This window comes from Nicotiana sylvestris, chromosome 1, assembly GCF_000393655.2.
Source record: "Nicotiana sylvestris chromosome 1, ASM39365v2, whole genome shotgun sequence".
NCBI lineage: Eukaryota > Viridiplantae > Streptophyta > Magnoliopsida > Solanales > Solanaceae > Nicotiana > Nicotiana sylvestris.
The window spans coordinates 181,030,357-181,053,166 of record NC_091057.1 but is presented as its reverse complement, the minus strand read 5'-3'; the positions used below and the strand labels follow the sequence as shown (position 1 = coordinate 181,053,166).

The window sequence follows — 22,810 nt, the reverse complement described above, 5'->3', positions numbered from 1 at the left end:
GGATAAATCATAATTCATATTTCGTTAATTAATTGGATTAATTTCGGGAGTAGTTACTCAACTTTTGCTTTATTGCATTATGTGATGCCATGACGGAGGGCGAACCGATGAGGGCGGGTCAAGCAGGACTGGTAGGCTTCTAGGCTGGCAAGCTTATAAAGAAGGGGTGCACATAACACCTTAGGCGAATCCCACATCGGAATGGGAGAGGAAGTGAAGAACTTTATAAGGCATGACACAAATTCACATGGTAAGCGCGCTTTTGAAGGTGGCATAGTTAAAAAAAAATTTGTGTTGACTTAGGCCCAAAGCGAACAATTGTCATGAGCTTGTATCGTGACAAATATGGTATCAGAGCTGAATTTATATACAAATATGGATATATTTTTATAAGGCACGACACAAATTCATATACAACTTGCACTTTTGGGGCTCCAGGTAGCGTGACCCAAAAAAGATAAATCAATTATGGTCTTGGGTCGTGACACATCACATTCATTCAACTATTTTTTATATACCAAAAATCACAACTTTCTCTAATACATTTTCATTATTTTTTGCCAGTACTTTCTTCCTATGTTATTTAGTCAAAGTTAAGCGATTTTTTTATTTTAAAAATTATAATTTATTGAGTTTTATTTACTTAGTTAAGATTGAGGGACTTTTTTATTATAAAAAATATTTTAATAAATTTAGTGCAATAAATTGAGTTAATATCGATGTGCCAAACACAGCAGCGCGTTTTACCTGAATTGTGTGTGTAACTTAATTCACTGGACTCAAATACCACGTTGGAAACCAAGGACGAAGACTGAAACTGAAGGCATCTTTAAGCTTCAAATCGGGCAAAACCCTAGCAGTGCATTTTGAAGATGTCTCGAGCACTAGCTTTGCTCGCGCTCCTCAGCTCCTTTCCATTTCTCGCACTCCTTTCCAATGCATTTTCTCCTGAAAACCCCACAGATCGGAGAGTTTTAGTTTTGCTCGATGATTTCTCCATCAAATCTTCACATTCTCTCTACTTCAATTCTCTCCAAACCCGAGGTTACGATCTCGATTTCAAGCTCGCCGATGATCCCAAGATCGCATTACAACGATACGGCCAGTATTTATATGACGCCTTAATTCTCTTTTCTCCAACCATTGATAGTAAGTCTCTATATCAGCATCTCAACGATTAGTGTGTTTGAATAAATGTTTAATTTAATTCTTTTATTTTTTTCGCTTCAGGTTTTGGTGGATCACTTAATGCGGCAGCTATACTGGAGTTTGTTGATGCGGGTCATGATTTGATTCTTGCGGCTGATGCATCTGCTTCTGATCTGATTCGTGAGATTGCTTCTGAGTGTGGAGTTGATTTTGATGAGGTAGCTTACATTTTTTGTTCAATCAATTAGTCACAACTTCACCTCAATCCCGAACTAGTTGTCCGTTTGCCTATTTTCTTCTTTACTATGGTCAAGTGAATTTGATGTGATTCACCATTGGCGACTGCAAATATCTGCTAACTGTGTCTGTATTCCAAAAACAAATTATGGACATAATTTAATTGTTTCCTTATGATAAGTGTACTCATACTTTTGTGAAGTTAAACATGAAATGCTGATTCATGTTCTTCTACACTCTATATTATGCATAATAGGATGTGGCAGCTATGGTCGTCGATCATACAAGCTATGCAGTTTCTGATACAGAAGGGGACCACACCTTGATTGCTGGTGATAATTTCATACAATCTGATGTAATCTTGGGCGGAGAAAAGATCAAGGTAAAGCACTATATTTCATCAGAGGATTATTTTTATTAATCATGATATTTGTGTTTTCTCTTCTATTTTAATCCTTAATTGATTCGATCAATAAACTATACAACAACAACAACAACAACTCAGTGTAATCCCACAAGTGGGGTAAATAAACTATATTAGTTCATAATCGTAGCCCATTCATATTTTGAGTGAACATAATCAATAAATAGACTACTAGTTCTTTGTTTTGTGTTAGTAAGAGGGATCCAAAATAGACCGTAGAACCCAATTCAAGTATCACTTTAATGGGCGGAGGAACAGACCAAGCCCAAGTGGGGAAGAAGTATCTAGGTGTCGAACCTTCCAACCGATGTGAGCTTAGGACGATCATACGTGTTATTTACCTTGAACATGATGTGTCCTATAGGCTCGTACCATTTTATCGTTGAATTTCACAATGTGCATTTTTTGAGGCATTTATGGTGCTATTTTGATATATGTTGGGTCATAAATTTTATGCACAAACTTCGCCTGTTTCTTTTTTCCTTTTACATTGGGCATATGTGATTGTATATAGGAGAATATAGCTCTCATGTCCTGCTGTGATAAAAGCAGCATTTTTTTAACTATACTTTTATGTGAAATCAATTCAGGCTCCTGTACTCTTCAAGGGGATTGGTCATTCTATAAATCCAGCCAATAGCTTGGTAAGTTTCTGTGAGTTATTTATTTCTGAACATGAAAAAGGGAAGAAACATTCTGTATAGTTATTTAATGTCAAAAGGGTGCATACATCACGCTTGCAGGTGATGAAAATCCTCTCAGCTTCTCCTTCAGCATATTCAGCTAATCCTAAATCCAAATTATCAGCTCCGCCAACACTCACTGGATCCGCAATCAGTCTCGTTTCAGTCGTGCAGGTGTTTCATCCAATATGTGTGATATTTCAAATCGTGTTCTTTGATTTCTTCCTGTTCAGTCTTCTTTCTTCTCTCTGTTCTTTCAGATTGTTGACCTTGATTCTCAAAAGTTGTCCAATGGGTGCTGTTTAGCTTCTAAAGATAATGAAACCATGCACAATGTGTGCATAAACATGTAACAGAAAAAGAATCACAAATTGCTTTTTTAAAATTAAAAAAAAAAAAAAACAGTAGGAGATGGAAAGGTGTAGGCAATAGGTGTCGGACCATCTCATTGATGTATGTAATGCACTGCATACCTTGCTGACAATCTTCGCCTCATAATGCTCCCCCCAACCCCACCCTCACCCTCGGTCCATCTTCCTTCTTCCTTTTTGTAGCTGAACATTAATGATGTTGTTTAAGATACAATCAACAACTTGTAAATAAATTAGTGATAATTGTGTCCATTTGCAGGCAAGAAATAATGCTCGAATTCTTATATCTGGCTCCTTGAGCATGTTTGGCAATCGGTAAGTGCCTTTTGAGACTTTGGGTGGAGTATATCTACTCTGAATTGCTTGAACTGAGAAACTCTTCTTTTCTTATGAGCAGATTCTTCAGATCTGGGGTGCAAAAGGCTGGAAGCACAATCAAGTAAGCAATTGTAGATATTCTGTTGCTTTTGTTTGTTGAAATGATAATACCCTGAGTGTGATGGGTGTTGAGGCCTCAGCATCAATTGGCTTAAAAGAAGGAAAAAGAAACAAAAACTAAAAGCCATACTATTAGGTGAATTTCTCTAAGACTTTGTGTTCCAGTTGAAGCAGGTGCTAAGAACATCATTAATATGGCAGTAAGATATCCATCATCTAGGAAAAGGTTTCCCAACTATTGGTGTCCTGAATTGGATCAGTATTTGGCTTTTTATATTAGGAGGTCCATCACTGTTTAAATTGGTAGAAAGTGATAAGAACAATAACTAGGATGTACTTGTTGTAGATTTAGACATTTTGTTGTTGATAAAGATGACCTCGGGTTGGAATGGGAAAACCTCAAACTGGTGGCACAGGGAAACATGTGGTTCACCTTGCATTTGGATTATGTTTTGAGTTTGCATGTGTCTCATAAAGTATTTGACAACCTAAACCATGTTCACATTTGATCTTGTTGAATACATGCTTTCTCGTTTGGTAGAAGTCACTTGTGTGTAGCTTTTGCCTAACTTGATCTTTGTTGGATTAACTTTCTTACTGAGCTTTTCTTATACTAGAAGTTAGATACTTTATTGTGTATAGTGGGCATTATGTACTTATAATCGCCCAGTATTTTGACTGCTAAACATATTTGCTGGAATAGTAACAGTTCCATCTTGCATTTTGTTCTAATAAATTAATTAATGACTGGGGAATTCATTTGGATTCATATTGTCCACTTTGTTGTCAAGCGACTGCCTTGGTATTTAGCACTCCGTTGCTCTAACTTGATTTTAAGAAGTGATTTAGCCTAAAGGTCCCTTTGGCCCAAAAACCATTGTCTTTATTGTGATGCATCTTGGAGAAGCATGTGAAAATGATCTAAAGATTCCTCAAATACAAAACTTGAGGGCAGCTCAATTTAGAAATTGACTGTCCTTTCCAAATTGGGTGCCTTGGTCCTATAAAGGCTATATGAGTGCAACCTGCTAGTGTTGCTCAATTTTGCATGATTATGTGGACTGGAAGAAGTAAGTCAGTATAAAGGGATAATAATAAAATTAAAGGTTGCTTTGATATGTAATGTCTTGTTATTTGATTTCCTTGTTTTTCACTTAATGCTAGAGAAGCAACAGCTTGAAGCCAATGCGCCTTTTACTGTCCGTTTCTACGTTTTCTATGCTTCTGACGTGATAGACCATAAATTTTCTCCCATGATCACAGCCATGATAAATCTGGCAATGAGCAGTTTGTGACTGAGACTAGCAAGTGGGTCTTCCATGAAAGGGGTCATCTCAAGGTGCAGCATCAGAACTAATTTCTTAATTCACATTCACGCCTTCTCCATTTTTATCTTTACCTTGTAGTCATGTAAAAGGAATGCTAGTCAATTGGCTGCATTTTCAGCATTCATATTTGCCGTTTTCAGTATATGAATTGGTATTTATGTCTATACAAATTTTCATATATAGGCTGTGAATGTAAGACATCACAAAGTTGAGGAGGCAGAGGAACCTTCTATATACAGAATCAATGATGACCTGGTACAGCTACACCATAAGTTTGTTCTAATTTGTCACTCTTATATAATGTATACTTTTGGATGTGTGCTGAAACCGAAATTTTAATTGAAGGAATATTCTGTTGAGATTTATGAATGGTCTGGAACAAGTTGGGAACCTTATGTCGCAGATGATGTTCAAGTTCAGTTTTACATGATGAGCCCCTATGTTCTGAAAACCCTGTCAACCAATCAGAAGGTACTCTTAAGTGCTCCAGAATTGACATGGTAAGATAGTTGTTCCATCACTTAGATTAGCATTGCTAATTCCACTTCCTACAGGGTGTCTATTATACATCGTTCAAGGTTCCAGATGTTTATGGAGTATTCCAGTTTAAGGTTGAGTACGAGAAATTAGGATTCACAAGCTTGAGCCTTGCAAAACAGGTACTCCCTTTTAAAATCTGCAGGCACTATCTCTTATAGGGGCATCTATAAGTTTAGAATAGTCATATTGCAAGCATTTTATTTGCTTGAAGAGGTAGGATGTGGTCATTATTTTCATACTTAATAGATATTGGTGAAGAGTTGATATATATGATGAATTAGTCATTCTGGACATAGCTATAATTAGGACACTTTCTTTCCACATATTTGGTGAGATAATTACTAAAATTCTCTTATAATTACAAAGTGATACTTAACTTTTGGTTCTCTCTTAGACTAGGTATTTTGTATGCTTCCTTTTACCAATGATATTTGTAGAAGCAGCATGCAAATTATTATGAAGACATTCCTTTTTATTTTTGATAAGTTTATCATGAAAATATTCATGTATCTGCAGCTTGTTTGGATGGTTGTGTTTGATGAATACAATGTTTGGATAGATTATATCATTTGACGTCGTTTCATGATATCACATACCAGCAATATGAAGAATAAACTTGCAATATTATAAAAAAAAATTATGATACGGGGTAAAATTATTATATGAAAATATAGGATAAATGATAAAATAAAATTATTTAATTATAATGAAGGGTGATATTGAGAGAAAAAGACAAGGTAACGACGCGACCACATCAAATCGGTCGTTACATAAGGTGGCACATTTCGTCGTTACGTAACGACGGATTTTACGATATGATACAATAAAATTTAAGTAACAATCAAAACAAACATCGTATTTAAAGTAACAATACAATACGATACAATAGGTAACAACCATCCAAACAAGTTGTTATGTTTTATTGCGCTAGTTCTTTGACATTGTTGGATGAAACAATGCATATATTTGTCCCTCAGTGCCCTGCTGTTCATAAGAGATACTACTTGTCTCAGAGGTTGATTTATAAAAGCCCAGTTAGGCCTTAATTGACAGCTATTTCATATTGCTTGAGCTTTGAAGTGCAAGATTAACAGCTTCTGCACTTAGTTTCGGTTAGCTACGTCATCCTTCGGTTTAATGATATGTAACAAAAGAAGATTATTGCACGGCACTTTGTATACTCGTTTGCATTAATGCCCTGGCGAAAACTTACTTGCAGATTCCTGTTCGCCCCTTCAGACACAACGAATATGAGAGATTTATAACAACTGCCTTTCCTTATTATGGAGCATCCTTCTCTATGGTACATTATCTCCCTCCCTCCCTCTTTGCTATGTATTATGGAAAAAATAGTTATAACCCATGCTTTTCTGTTTAGACAAATTTCTCCTGAAGTTGCTGAGACTTGAAAATAAGAAGCCATGTCATCTGGTTTAAGTAGGGCATGTAACCAAATTTATAACAACTAAAACAATTGTATATATGATGGTGAGTTCAACCTGATTTTGTTAGGAATATTAATCAGAAATTTGTTGCAGTAGGTGTCCTACTGTGAAAATATATTTTGAATAGTTTTACTAGTTAACTTTACAAGTTTTATTTAGAGATGCAGAAAAATGTGAATTTGATAGTATTGCTTCTAAAACAGTTTGCCGAGTGCTTGATGGGTAATTTTTTTGTCCGCTGTGTGGTATTTGGATAAGGTGACCTAAGTGAAGTACCCACGTACTATGTGAGAAGGTTTTCCCTTTCTGATTTTATGATCTTATTAATCCTGAAGATTCAGTGTTAATCTCTTTCTATCATGGGCTATTAAGATACTTTCGTTCTAATTATTAACATAAAAGTGCTATTACGACACTTTGGTGGTTCTGATGATATTAAAAAATTTATGCTATTAAGATATTTTGATTGTTTCAATCCACAAGAATGTTTTATATGATTTCTATTTTCTGTATGACAGATGGGTGGTTTCTTCCTCTTCTCCTTGGTATATCTCTACCACAAGTAGATGCAAGATGGCTGGAACTAAGAGTACTTGAAGAATCAAGTGCAGATTTTGTTCTAACCTCCAAGATAGAAATAGATGATGTCTCAAGCCTGTAGTATTTTTCGAAACAAAAAAGGTGTAGTTTTACGTTTCTTAGCAGTAAAACTTTTAGTTTAACAATTTTATATGCGTCCAAATACATTTTCTTGGCTCCTTTTTCCTGTTTCTTTGGATCTATGATGATTTACCATTGTGTCATAATTGCCATGAAGTTATCTCCATTATACATGCACAGTTGCTGGTTAGGGAGTTATTCATGCAGTAAAACTAGCATAGCTAATGCCATGCTTGATAGCTTTTTAGTTGCTTTGTACTTATGAGTCAATTTATATATTATTTTAAAGAATTCAAGTCAAGCCTTTAATTCAGTGCATCCTCTTAAAGTTTAAGTTCATAGTGGGATATAGAAATTTATCGTCAAATTAAGGGATATGCCCCTCTGTTTATTAGAAAAGTCCCCCTCCTCTTAGGATCATGTGAGAGTAATAGAACAAACTAGTCCGTGTAGCCTATCTTCATGTCCCCCCCAAAGTTATTTTCCATTAAGGACCTTGACTGCAATGAGGCAGTTTGCAGCTTTAGGAGTTGCAAAACCTGGTCTTAGCCCTCCACCTTCGGCACAAGACAGGTAGTTTATTTGAATCCTTACAATTTAACCTTAAAGCCATCACCACTACATAATCAAAGGAAAATCAATTTTCCAGCCATGTCTGTTCTGCTCCGTCATGTCTTCCACACTCATTTCTTCTTGCCATTTTTAAGTCATAGATTCAATACTATCCTCTTCCTCACGCCGTCCAATTCTTTCTTTTAGATCCAAACTCATTTTTTCAAACATTTTCTCGTCAATTCCCAAAAAACTATTTCTGCCATTTTCAGCAATTCTCAATCAACTTTTGAGCCACATTTTTGCTATTTTTTCAGCCATAGGTTCTACCAACTTGGAAGAAGAAATGTTCTTACAATTGTTTTCAAGACCTTGAACATTTTGTGTACCAGAGTTTTATGGTATACGTTGTTTTTTCTTGTTGTTGAGGAGACAGAGGTCTTCGTCGATTGAGACATTTTTTTCGCTGGCGAATCTGATGAATGTGAGTATTGTTCTATACTGTTCCCAGTGATAGTGGGGATTCTTGGCTTCTTGCCCAGATTTCTCGAAAAGAAAACAAATTGGGTTTTAGTTTCTTTATTGGTGGTGATGGTGGAATACCTAGGTTTGGCATGTTTTTCATTCCTTTCCTTTACAGATTTGGGCTCATGCTGCATTGCAATTTTTTTAGTGCGACTCTAGAGAGAGAGAGTGAAAGGGGGAAGGAGATTAAAAAAAATTGAAGAAATTAGTTGCTGGAAAATTCACTTGTTACTCCATATTTTCGATGAAGAGGGGTGAGGCAAGAGAGGAAGAAAAGAAAAAAAATTAATGAGAAGGGTGAGAAGTTTGTTTCGGACCATTTTACCCACTCGAAAAATGTGAGAAACACTTACCTTGCTAAGTCAGTTTTTTGTGTCTAAATGACACACTAATAAATAGGGGTGTTCATAAAAATCTGAAAACCCGAACCAAACCAACCAAAAAAAAAGATACTTTTTGTTTTGATTTGTTTTAAAATTTAAAAACCGATCAAATTTGGTTTGACTTTGATTTTAATTAAAAAAAACCGAACCAAATCGAATATAGAAGTAGATATTTTAAATTTATTATTACACCTATATATATATGTATATTTTTATACAAAGTTTTAAAAAATTTATAGTAAATATTAATCGTTTGCACTTTTAGTACAGTTCTTTACCTTTACATTCTAATTTAATTGATAATTTTCTTTTGTTAAGTGTAAGAATCTATTTCATGTTAAAAATAATAAATTTTTAATTGAGTTCTTAAATTATTCATCACTATTTGATTCAATTATCATCAATATACCTTGGTAAATAATATATTTCTCAAAGGGCAATTGATTTAATAGTGTTCCGTTGAAAATGTGATCGTTGAAAAAAACCAACGAATCCAGAAAAAAACCGACTTACTTGTTTGGTTTGGTTCTAATATTTGAAAAACCGACTTGGTTGATTTGGTTTTTTTTTAAAGAAAACCGATCCAAACCGAACCATGAACACCCTTACTAATAACTTAATTAAAGTGTTCAAATGAAATATACTTAGGCCCTTTGGGCCATAAATTTTTTGCAAAAAATATTTGACAAAAGTTGTTTGTTTTTATAATTTATCCATATTTTGGCAAATTTGAAAACAAAATTTCCAAATCGCAAAACTAACTATACGAATTCTCTAACAATTTAAAAAATCACCCAAACTTTTGTATCTTATAAAAAAGTTCACCATCTATTATGGCCCAACTAATCCACTAGCTAGTTACTATCATTTTTTTACTTTTTTTACTAATAAATGTTATAATATTATTACAATGTGACAAATTGTAATAGCTAATAATTATGATATTAGCAATTTATATTAAAATATCAAGTTAAATTTTTAGGATAGTGTATTATGTAGTTTATTATAATTATTTTGTGCCAAATTTATCTACGTTCAAGACTATAATTTGTGATAATAATAACTATATTTGTGATAATAATAACAATGAATGACATCAACGAAGGTTCTACATGTACACAGGATTAACAAGTTTGTTTGTTTGATATTATTGGATATTTTTTATTGTTTTTAAAACTTATGGGTATAAGTCACATTTCATACTTTTTGAAAAGAAAAAAAAAGTTAAATATGTTTTAAAAAATGAACAAATTTTCACCTTCGAACCAAATTAAATCCAAATCAGGTTTTTAAAACAAATTTAAAAATTTATTGTAAAATGCTAACTTAAAATAGAGTATCTAATGTATTTTGCCGTTTCTTCTCAACAAAAGTAAGCCACTAGCAACAAAGTAATGCTAAATGTATCTATCTATCTATCCAAAATACATCTATATGAATTTCTTTCTTAAGCAATTCTAAATACATTGATGTATGTGAATTTCTCTCTTATTAAGAAAAGTAAGATAGATGTTCAGTCTGTTTACGCCTTTCAGATAGTTAAGCATTTACTCGGCATTGCAAACAACGGATTTAGACGAGGAACCAAAAAACAATCTCAAACAGAAATAGAATGAGGAAAAAAAGGAGCAGAAAAGAGATAAAATATATATGGGAATGGTTACTAGTAAACGCCTTCTTGAAAAAAGAGAAAAGGCGTTATCAGCGAAACCTCCATTTTGTGAGTTTGATTTAGGCCTCCCATGAATCAAATAAGCACTGATCAAATCTCAGCTTAATTGGGATTATGAAGGCCATTTACACTAATGCAGATCAAATCAAGAACTATAAACAAAAATAATGGACAAAACAGAAAATGCGGACATGAAACCTTAGCTGCTGTCTGTCGAGACCTTACGGCTAGTAATGGGTAATGTGCAGCGAGCTATGCTTTATATAGTTATCAAATGAGAAATACTACCAGAACCCTAACGCCGATTTCATTTTGACCCCTTAATTTGTTCATATTCACTTTTCGCCCCGGTTGTTTCAACTATTTCTGTATTGACTATTATATATACATTCATACTCCCTTCAATCGTTTTATCCGAACCAATTTGGTACAAACTATGTATCCAAATAAAGAAAGAACCATGTAATTAAGTTTTGAGGATGAAGATTCATATTAACGTACTTAATACCAAAATAAAAATTACTTTACGCGATAAATTATGCAACAATTTCATAAAATATTTTTGTACTATATTTGTTTCAAATATTGTGATTTGATTGGACGTGAAATTTAAAGAATATTTTTTAAACTTGTGATCTTCAAAAAGCCATGAGAATTTTTTAGGGTACTAGTCTTAGGCGCGTGTACCCATATTGATGAGTATATAATATTAAAAATTATACAAATATTTTAAATTATAAAATAAAAATATAACTTCCTGAAAATGATAAATATTGGTCGAAAGAGGACTTTCTACTTAGTAAGTAACTATTTCTAATTGTTTTTTTTTTATAGATTTTAAAGTCCTACAAAATTGGACTTTCTACGTCAAGGAAAGAACATTTTTTCATATTTTTAGAATAGACGCTTTGTGCATCTATCTCATAGTATATATTTGGCATATAATTGTTATTTGTCATTTTGAAAGTATTTATTGAATTTGATGTTGAGCTAAAAAAAATCATTATTGTGAAAATTAGGTTGTTTATATCAAATTATAGTATTTATTAGAATATATATTTATATTTTGGTACATTAATTTTATAGAAGGCGCGTATGATTAAAGGATAATAGATATTTTATTATATCCCCAGAGATCAATCATAATTTTTCACGCAAAGTGTTTTTTTATTTCTTATTTTTTACTAAGATAACTAAATTACATAAATTTATGGGTTTAATTTTTATGATCGATTATAAATCTAAAATTAAGAATAAGAAAATTAGTGAATTGCTGATCGACTTTAGGTATAATTTTTATTTTCTCTTTCTCTAAATTTTATGTTTTACTTTTACTAAAATAGAATTAATTGGTTATAACTCTGTACCAAAGAGTAATTCAAACATATAACACGTAATAACTATTTTTTACTTATTCTATGCGGAATGTTTTATTTTCTGTATTATTTTTTTTTTATAAATTATTATGTTACATAATTCAAAAAAGCAAAAATTGCATAAATATTTAAGAAAGAATTTAATGTATAAAATTTAGTTGATATAAAAACTTCTAAATATTAGGAGAAAACTTAAATTCTGGAAAAAAGTCCTGTCTACTGATAAAAGAAACAAATTAATAGTTTTGTTAGCTTGTTTGACTTAGAAATTAATAAGATTAGCAATCAACATTTTGTCTTAATTTAATAATAAACTCTGAATATAAAAATAGAAATTGGAAGTGCATTTCTCTGATCGTGCCTATTCAATTTCAAATCACAAATATTGACTACCATATTTGTAAGTAGAGATATGTTGAATTTGAATTTCTAAATACAAAAACTTTTACTTGTTTCAAATAAGGAAAAAAATATTAACCAAATTTTAGTTAAAATTAAAATCCTAAGTATCTAGGAGATAATTAAATGGTTATTCCTAAATATTAGGGAATTCAATTATGATTCCTAAATACTAGGAAATTAATATAAATGATTGTTTTGTCTAGTGTAAACTCTATTTTTAAAGGGCAAAAAAGACGAACGATATTTCGTTAAGGGCCTTCGTGTTTTTAATAAGTACTAGTTTTAGGATACGTGCATTGCACGTGTAGAAAAGTCAACCAACATTTCGAGTTAAAATCTTGTGCTTTTATAATTGTATAAATTAATAAAGTAGATGTAATTGTAGATGCATATCGAGTCTCTTGAAATATGTATTTTTTTTATAAATCTTATGATTACAATATTAATTATGTAATGTTTCCAAATTTACTATGAAAATGTTCCATACGTAGTATCTTACAGTAGCTATGAATATTAATTAGGCTAAGCTAATTTATATTAACAAAAAATTACGAACTTACAAACAATGATTATCTACAAAGAAGGTATTCTGATTTTCTTTTAAAATTATTCTGGAACACATGCATTTTAATTTTTAAGCTCAACACATAAGTTATTATTCTTTTCTTTTCACTCCCCAATTGGTTGGCTTGGTCAACCTTGCTCAACCAAAGTGGAAATTAGGAGATATGTCATAACTGTTGGACTTTATACTTGGAATTAATTTTTGTCTGCACAAACAAAGTAATTACGAAAATTATAATTAGCATTAGTATTCATGTGATAGAAAATCAATAGATAAAAATAACAACGAGGAAGTCTAAGAAATAAGAAAAAGAACACGAGATAAGAGAAATTGAAAGTTTGAACCCCGTTGATCTTGATATTTGTGAATCAAGTAGTTCGTCTCAATTGATTTATAGGCTAGAATCATAAAAGCCGAAGGAAGGTGAAACTAAAAATTATACTTAAAACAATTATAACGAGAAATACCTCCTAATCATGATATTTGTGAAACAAGTAGTTTGTGTCACTCATTTTTATTATTAAAGAGACAAAAAAGGTGAAAATAAAAATTATACTCAAAACAATTGAAAAAATAAATTCGCAAAATAAGAGTATTCACGTGTAAAAGAATTTCAAGAATGTACTCTAGCATAACTTTGCCTTCTCTACCCTTCTTTAGGCTCCTGCAGCGTAGACATATTGAGAAAACAACTTGCACCAGGTATATTATATGTACATCATAAGCAAGTACTTGAATCTAGTCATAGACAATAACACAGGTAACATAAACTCGAAATCTAACGTAAAACATCATCGTTTATCGTGTTAACCTGCAAAACATAACAAGAATTAAGATTTTAATGATTCGAAAATTTCATTATATAAGAATCACTAGTATGCAGTATGAATAGTGTTAGAATGTAAACGCATTACTTGCAAAAAAATGTCTAATTGAAAAATCATACTTCTATTGGAGCCCGAAAAGTACAATCTGATCCCTTAAATAGTATCAGAAAGGTTTGTAAATATAGTAGGTCTCTTAAATTTTGATATTAAATCCTAATTCGGACTCTAAAAGTATGTGTAAATATAGTAACTCTCTTAAATTTTGATATTAGATCCTAATTCGGACTCTAAAAGTATGTAACGTAGTATTGGCTTTAAAGTGTTAATTTGCTTGGGCTCTACAAATAAAGAAAGAATCTACCTATAATAAAATCTTATTTGATTCTAAAGTCCTAAATTTTAGAACTTCTAGATGAATGAGGAAAGATTTGATAAATAAACTTTTAGTTGATTTTAAAGTTCTAAATATTAAAAAATTATTTAAATGACAAATTTATCTAATGTAAAATCTACTTTAAAAGAGATAAAAAAAAGGCGAACGACATTTTGTTAAGTACTTTCGTGTTTTTAATATAGTATAAATACAGGTTACTCACTTGAAAGAAATAAAAATTTAATATATTTGTCTGAGTGTCAATTTTGTAATGATTGAGGAAAAAGCACGATACGTTGAAATCAACTTCAAAGAGCAATAACTTTACTGTAGGCATCCAAATTAATAAGTAAAATCATCAAATAATTTCAAGTATATGTCTTTTTGGAGTCTTAAATTGTATTCAAATAAGGAAAGAATATAAACAAAATCTTACTCCATACTAAATATTAAAATTTTGAAGACCTAAATAGTAGAAAATAATTAACATCCAAAATTTAGGAAAATAATTTAAATTACAATTTTATCCAATATAAAATATATTTTTAAAGGATAAAAAAGATACACGACATTTCGCTAAGGGCCTTCGTGCTTTTAATATAGTATAAATAAAAGCATGTCATTTAGGAGAAAATAGAGAGTTTATTATTAAATTGCTTCCAAATATAATATAGATATATCATGTATTTTTTTGAAATGAATAGATAAAAAAATAGTGTCATTCTTCCCCAATTTATGCGGCACTGTTCGAATTTCGAAAGTCAAACTTCTTAATTTGATCGTGAATTCGAACATAAAATCTTTAAAATTTTAAAATAAGATTTATATATTTTAAAAAAACATAAAAAATCAAAATACCTAAAAGACATATGAAAAATCACAATAAAAAAAATTAGGCTGACAGTATCTAATTGGGGAATTAATTAAAAAACCAAAGATTAAAACAAGAGGAACACCAGATTATAGATTAAACACGTGATGTTAAGAGAAAAGGAAAGAAGATAGAGCCAGGTAGTATCATGATTCATGAACAAGGTATAAAAAATGAAGAAGAAAGTATCATCTTACAAACAAAGTAAATATTGGAGTTGTAAAATCACTAGATACAACATGGTAAATCTACAATTGATTGTTACATAGGTTAGGCGCTTCACTAAATGACTATTAGGTCCTTCCCGAACCCCCCCCCCCCCTAATTATATTTATTAGGTCATCCATTGGTTAGGCGTTTCACTAAATCGTCGCTTCATTTAGTAAATTGAATTGAAACACAATTGAGCAGTATCAAGACATCTCACCCAATTCTTCTGCGATTCGGTAACAAAATGACGGAGGTATTCCTCCAGTATGCCATTGAACCGCTCTGTCTGACCATCAGATTACAAATGGAAACTTGAATTGTGACTCAACTTGGATGCAAGACACATAAAAAGTTGAGTCCAAAAGTTGCTAGTGACGCGAGAGCCATGATCACTAACGATGTCTTTAGGTAGGCCCCAATATTTGACAACATGAGAGAAGAATAGTTGACCTGTATCTTCTGTTGATATATATATGTTAAATATATTTTAATATTTAATTATTTTATTTGCCTAAAACCTCGCTAATTGATCTTCACAATGCTTAATTACATAAAAAGCACTATGAATTAATAATAGTAGACGATAATTATGCAATTTAAATACTATTTACACTCTAATTTAGCCGCACTTTATCAATGTTTGAATGTTAAAAGATAACAAAATGCTCTAATTAAGAGTTTTACGTTTTGCAGGAGCCACTCCGAGCTAGGAGGAAGCTAAAGAGTGTTTTGGAGTCAATATGGAGCGTGGAAGGCCAATCGGAGGATAGCACGGGCGAAAAGGAGAAAGAAAAGCAAGTGTCAGATCTGCGGTCCAATCCGCGGTCGCGGACAAAACCATGGGCAAAATCCGCGGTCAGATCCGCGACCACGGACCAGCTGATGGAAGCCAATAATATGTAATTTCCAGGGCGACTAACCTAAACCTATATGAAGCCTAATTCGTCAAAAAAAGAGGAGGAGCTATTTTTAGAGAGATTTTGAAGGCAAGAACACGGAAGGAAGACAGAGAATTTCCTTAGAGTTTTCATCTTCTTCTTTTTAATTCCATTGTTAATTATGACTTTCTATAGTAAATTGTTATCTATTAGTATGAGTAGCTAAACCATTATCTAGGGTTGATGGAACTAATTGTTGGATGAAGTCTTGACTCTGTTTTGATATAATTGAGTCGGTTTTACTCTATGACTGTTCAACTACGTGTTGTCTTGTGATTAATTGAAAGGGCCCTTGATTAATAGTGTCTAGCTATCTTGTGTTGCTTGAGAAAGAACACTCGGTTAGATTGTTGTTGAACAACACCACTTTCGGGTAAGTTAAAGAGATTAATTACTTGAATTTAAAAGCAAGGTTAGAGATAACGAAGCTTTGGTGGGATAATTCTGAGTTGCATAAATTGTTAGCTAGAGTAGTTCGAGAGAATGCTTCTAGTAAATTATTGTAATTGATCGAGAGATAATTGCGGTAACTCACAACTCATATTTCTTATAGAGTGTTACGACGAGATTATAGCTAACGTGTCAGTAATTAATCCGATAATTGGGGAAATCAATAACCCTAGACCATTTTACCATTGAATTCAACTTTATTCTTGATTATTGCTAGGTTTATTGTCATTTTTCCTTAGTTAACTAAATTCTACTCATTATCCATTAAAAAATCTTGCATCCGGGAATTGTTCGAGGTTATTATTAGCAGTGTTAAAAGTTGTAGTAAATAGGTTAGTTTCCTGTGGGATTCGACTCCGGACTTGAACCGGATTATATATTTGCCGACCGCTTAATCCTTTTTATAAGGCATAGTTAGACTTTAACATAATAACTGCATACTTATGTCACAATGGAAGAAATGCTAATTGCATTACTTTATTTTCTTGGTTTTAATCTTTTATTTTTAGAATTGGATTTCAAGTTAGTAATTTCTATTTTATCCTTCTTCGTTTTGAATCCAAAATAGGAGAGTTGAATAAATTAAAAATTCAAAGGAGGTTCATGACCGAGGGGAAAAATGTCGGAGTAACGGTAATTTTGGAAAGTACGAATTGTGTCCAAAAAAATGTTGACAAGATATATGTAAGATTTAATTTAATATACTTGAAGAATCTATGCGTTAATTGACTGATAGATTCTATTCCTAATTTCACGTTTTCTATCAGTGAGAGTAAAACGATTCTTCAAGAAAACGTGAAATTAGGAATAGAAGAGACTAGCTAGCTTTTGGTTCAAAATTTTCAAAAAGAGTTTCAAACCGAAAATTATTTCAAAAATTTTAAACAAATGTCCTGCACCTAGATGCCTAATCCTAATGTCGTTGTTAAATATTTGGGTATTTAGGGAGATAATGTCATAAAAATCGAAGGGAGTGAATTAAAATACATATTCCTTTCTCACATAACTAAAACAGCAAATTAGGATATAAATTTAGGAGCAAGAAAAAAAGGAAAGGAAGGGCATTAATGTCACTCAGATTACATATTCTAGATAAGGATTAAAGCGGAGAATATCATGTTATTGTTATAAAACAAAGACCGTAAAGTAAAGACAAGTATAGAGAGAAACTGATATATTATTCGAACTCAAACTGATGTACATAATGAATTGAAATCTCTTCTATTTATAGAAGAAAGGAAGCTGCTCTGTAAGCTGCTACTACAAGCTGCTGTGTAAGCTGCTATTACAAGCTGCAGTGTAAGCTACTATAAGCTGCTGTGTAAGTTGCTACTACAAGCTGCTGTGTAAGCTGCTGCTGTACCAGATATGGATAATCTTCTACTGAGAGCAATATTTATCCATAACGGAGTACTGAATGGATAAGCTTATTATATCCGGTATGGATAATCTTCTACCGGGGGTAATGTTTATCCATAACCGGGTACTGAAAAGATAAGCTTATTATACCCGGTATGGATAAACTTCTACTGGGGGTAATGTTTATCCATAACCGGGTACCGAAGTGATAAGCTTCTTCAGGAAGCTTATTTCCAATATAGTACTAAATAGATAAACATATTTACGGTAAGCTTCTTCAGGAAGCTTATTTCCAATAGAGTACTTAAATAGATAAACATATTTACGGTGGACTCCCATATGGATAAGCTTCTTCAGGAAGTTTATTTACAACGGAGTACTAAATGAACATCCATAATATAATATATTTATAACACTCCCCCTTGGATGTTCATTAAAAGATAATGTGCCTCATTAAAACCTTACTAGGAAAAACCACGTGGGAAAAAATTCTAGTGAAGGAAAAAAAGTACACATATTTAGTAATACGCATTGCTGGCTGCCTCATTAAAAACCTTATAAGGAAAACCCTGTGGGAAAAACCTTAGTAAGGGAAAAAGAGTACAACGCGCATTTTACTCCCCCTGAAGAAAACCTTATTTCAAATATTTGAATCTCCGCATTCCAATCTTGTACACCATAGTCTCAAAAATTGATGTTGGTAAAGACAATCTGCTGGATTGTCACTTGAACTAATTTGATTCACATCAATGTCACAATTTTCCTGAAGATCATGTATGTAGAATAATTCTGGTGAAATGTTCTTCGTTCTATCTCCTTTTATAAATCCTCCTTTTAATAGTGTTATGCATGAAACATTGTCTTCGTATAATATTGTGGGTCTTTTATCACATTCCAACCCACATGTTTCTCGAATGAATCACTGATCTCAATCATATGCATTCCCTGCTTGCCAGTTTGAAATCGAACTTTATGGGTATCGGATAAATAACCTGCATTACCAATATGATCTGCACCACTTTTGTTAGCATTAGCAAGATAAATAAGTGCACCATCTACACCGAGATAGAGTATTTCAGGACCAAGGAGTTCCTCGTCCTCTTCTGGAGGTCGGAACAAATCCTTATTTACTTCAAGTGATCGAACAACCATTGGTGTACTCAATGGGTGCGCTTTGTCCATGTAAAAGCGTTTTAAGACCCTTTCTGTATAGGCAGATTGATGGATAAAGATCCCATCTGCTAAATATTCAATTTGCAGACCAAGACAAAGTTTTGTCTTTCCAAGATCTTTCATCTCAAATTCTTTCTTAAGATATTCAATTGCCTTTTGAAGCTCTTCTGGAGTTCCAACAAGATTTATGTCATCAACATAAACAGCAAGTATAACAAATTCTGATGCCATTTTCTTTATAAAAATACATGGACAAATAACATCATTTATGTAACCTTCTTTCAGCAAATATTCACTAAGGCGATTATACCACATGCGCCCAGATTGCTTTAAACCGTACAAAGATCTTTATAATTTGATCGAGTACATTTCTCAAGACTTTGAATTATATGCTTCGGGCATTTTCAATCCTTCAAGGATCTTCATATAGATTTAGCCAAATAAGTCATATAGGTTAAGACTTGTATCTAAATGGTACGACATCTTCAAGTGTCTGGACTGCTAGTCCGATCCTCACAATCGTTTACAATATTGTGCACTATATTGTATTAAATGTATCGTCGACGATCATTTTGTGTCAGTTCCGAAGCGACATAACTTGTGGAGATCTCATCACTTTCTTTATTTTCAGGTACCTGAACTTTTTCGGGAGTTTCATGAAATGTTATGTCGTGGGCTCTTCTAGAGCTTATTTCCTCCTCATTATGATCATTTTGATCATTAGCTCCTACTATTTTTCAAGGATTGTTACCTTTGGAACCGATTGGTCTACCACGCTTCATGCGTACAGTAAACTCTATCCTTCAGGGACTTTAATTTTAATAGGAGCATTTGTAGCTGAAATATGATATTTAATTTTAGATCAGCAAATGCTTCTGACATTCGACTTGAATTATCTTCTAAGTGAGGATCATGATAATTCGATTCATATAGCATATTTTTCAACTGCTTATTCCATCCCCCAAATGTTAGAAAAACTAACATATATCCCCAATCATCTTTGGGAAACATATCTTTGTGTATTATGGTAGAGAAATTAATCATATACCACGCAACAAAAGATAGTAAAAATATTTGGTTTCTGATCCTAAACCAATTGTGAAGGGAGGACTTATCATATATTGTTGATCTGATGCATACAAGTGCTGCTATATGCAATTTAGAAAATCTTAGACCAACACATGAAGCTTTGTTCTCATAAGCAATGGTTTAGACATTAATAGGAGGTATTCAATGCTAAACCAGCTTGGATATAAACCAGCATTATCAAGATGAACTGTCTTGATTTCATAATCTGAAAATTATGCTCTTAATCGAGAAAAGCAATTCCAAATGCCAAACTGCAGGTTGACAATAATTACACATGTAACCATCTCATATATGCACCTATAAGTGGTTCACATGATAGGTGAACGGGCCCATATTCACCTTTTATATATTTCAGAATCAGGGGTCTTAGTCCCAACTTTAGCTGGTATAATCAATTCATTATGAGAACAAGCAACACATGAGAATTCCTGAAGAATCTTCTAGTTCTTTAGTATATGCTTATCTGAATTCTCAAATAGCTCATTTAAAAATGGCAAATGAAAACTTCAAGTTTATCATGTCATGTGCTATCTCTTAGTAAACTTCTGGTTTACTATGGCATAAACTTTTGCTTTAGTAAACTTCTGGTTTACTGTGATACATGATATAGTACAAATTAAAGAATAAGGCAGGTAACTTCTCACATACATATTATTTTACCCCCTATGATTGTGGAAACATGAAGATTATCAATCTTCCAATCATTTGTAGTCTCAATATGATAGCCATTTGTATTAGTAAACTTCAGGTTTACTACAACATATGTTTTGACCATAATCATATAATATGAATGACATATTTGTATATAAGCTCTTCGAGAGCCTTAATTTATTATCCACAATCTAATATTTATCTGGCACTACTGGTGTCATGTATTCTTTAGGCAAACATTTAGCTCTTCAGGAGTTATTGATACATTTTGTACTATCAAATATTGCTCAGACACTGCTGGTGTCATGAGAGAAAATCACAATCAAATAAACAATGTAAAACAATTGTTTAAGCACACGAAAACTCTTCTTCATAATATTTTTCCACTTCAGGAGGCAATTTCAACTGTGTTACTTCTTCAGGAGCAAATTTAAAATACGAAATATTGAGTATATATTCTCTCAATTATATTAACTCTTCTGGAGGTGAATTGTAATGTATTCACATCAAGAGCGCGTTCATATTTACCCGACTTATTAGTATTGTCACATTCACTTCAGGGAATGGATTAATATTATCAAAAGTTCTCATCCTTCAGGAAATCGAACATAATTATCTGAATGCGCATTAATCACATCAAATTGTGATGCCTCAACCTCTTTTAAAATATTTACTACTTCAGGAGCAAATCGAGGCGTGCATTTAATATAGAGAATATTTATGTAGCTTATCTTCAATTGTAACTATAGAAAGCCTAAATTATCACTTCTGGTGATCATAGACATATACCACTTCTGGTGGTTAACAAAATATAATTACAATGAGATATATGAAATATAACTACTTCTGGTGGTTGTATATTTCTTGCAAACTCTGCTAGAGTTTAAGTTGATCTAATAATATTATCCATATTCTTTAAAATGACATAAATAAGATATATTATAGTAAACATCATTATCAAATCATAATTTTTCTTTATGTACAACAATTACATAACCATACTATCTATTACAAATAACAAAAATTAAAATATTTACATTTCTACAGATTCACCACCGATTACATGACTTGTTTCTCCTTCTGGGAGTGCAAAGTAATCAGCTACATCCAAATGCATGAAGTCTAAATTATCTTCAGAAATAAAATTTGCTTCAGCATTTTTCTCTGTCTTCTTCAGGGAGGCTTGATAAAGCTCAACCAGGTGCTTTGGCGTACGACAAGTACGTGACCGGTGCCCTTTTCCTCCACATCTATAGCATGCATTTTCTACATTTGGCGCTTGCACCGCTTCATGCTTTTGTTCCTTCCTTTTCCACAGCTGGTGGTGAGGAGGCTTCTTTGGTGCATTATTATTACCATGATTGGGGTTTCTTCCCCGACCACGGCCATGACCACGACTGGGGCCATGACCTCTTCCACGTTTAGCTTGGTGGAAGTTCGTCTCATTCACTTCAGGGAATGGACAAGAACCAATAGGTCGGCTTTCATGATTTTTCATTAATAGCCCATTATGTTGCTCTGCTATAAGAAGATGTGAGATAAGTTCAGAATACTTTTTAAATCCCATCTCTCGATATTGCTGCTGCAGGAGCATATTCGAGGCATGAAAAGTGGTGAAAGTTTTCTCCAACATATCATGATCAGTAATATTATCACCACATAATTTTAATTGGGAAATAATTCTGAACATAGCAGAATTATACTCACTGATAGATTTAAAATCTTGTAGCCTTAGATGAGTCCAATCATAACGTGCCTGTGGAAGAACGACCATCTTCAGGTGGTCATATCTATCTTTCAAATTATTCCACAGTATGACTGGATCTTTAATAGTGAGATATTCCATTTTCAGGCCCTCATCAAGGTGATGACGTATGAATATCATTTCTTTGGCACGGTCTTGGTTCGATGCCTGATTATTATCCATGATGGTGTCTGCCAGACCCATCGCATCAAGATGAATTTCAGCATCAAACACCCAAGACATGTAGTTTTTGCCTGATATATCCAGGGCTACAAATTCAAGTTTAGAAAGATTTGACATTATTTAGGAAAAGAAAGTTCTTACCTCAGATACTTTCAAAATATTTGCTCGAGATGGTAGAGCTTCGTGCTGATA

General features: G+C 32.7%; 1 protein-coding gene and 1 non-coding gene across 2 annotated transcripts; one reads left to right on the top strand and one right to left on the bottom strand.

The window, feature by feature from the left end:
* The first annotated feature begins 721 nt into the window (after positions 1–721).
* Positions 722–7,465, top strand: LOC104248945 (dolichyl-diphosphooligosaccharide--protein glycosyltransferase 48 kDa subunit). Its single transcript, XM_009805299.2, has 13 exons — positions 722–1,149; positions 1,231–1,367; positions 1,643–1,768; positions 2,401–2,454; positions 2,554–2,667; positions 3,124–3,179; positions 3,262–3,303; positions 4,566–4,641; positions 4,814–4,885; positions 4,976–5,101; positions 5,185–5,289; positions 6,390–6,473; positions 7,134–7,465. The coding sequence occupies exons 1-13, from the start codon at positions 873–875 to the stop codon at positions 7,179–7,181; spliced, it is 1,317 nt and encodes a 438-aa protein (XP_009803601.1). The 5' UTR covers positions 722–872; the 3' UTR covers positions 7,182–7,465.
* Positions 7,466–10,379: 2,914 nt separating this feature from the next.
* On the bottom strand, positions 10,380–10,520 carry LOC138882030 (small nucleolar RNA snoR83). Its single transcript, XR_011403490.1, has one exon. It is a non-coding gene; the product is annotated as a small nucleolar RNA snoR83 (small nucleolar RNA).
* Between the last annotated feature and the right edge of the window lie 12,290 nt (positions 10,521–22,810).

Excerpts from the sequence above, each read along its gene's own strand:
- LOC104248945 (XM_009805299.2), top strand. The coding sequence starts at position 873 with ATGTCTCGAGCACTAGCTTTGCTCGCGCTCCTCAGCTCCTTTCCATTT. Across the intron at positions 1,150-1,230 it reads CTTTTCTCCAACCATTGATA|GTTTTGGTGGATCACTTAAT; the intron begins GTAAGTCTCTAT and ends TTTTCGCTTCAG. Across the intron at positions 4,886-4,975 it reads ACAGAATCAATGATGACCTG|GAATATTCTGTTGAGATTTA; the intron begins GTACAGCTACAC and ends TTTTAATTGAAG.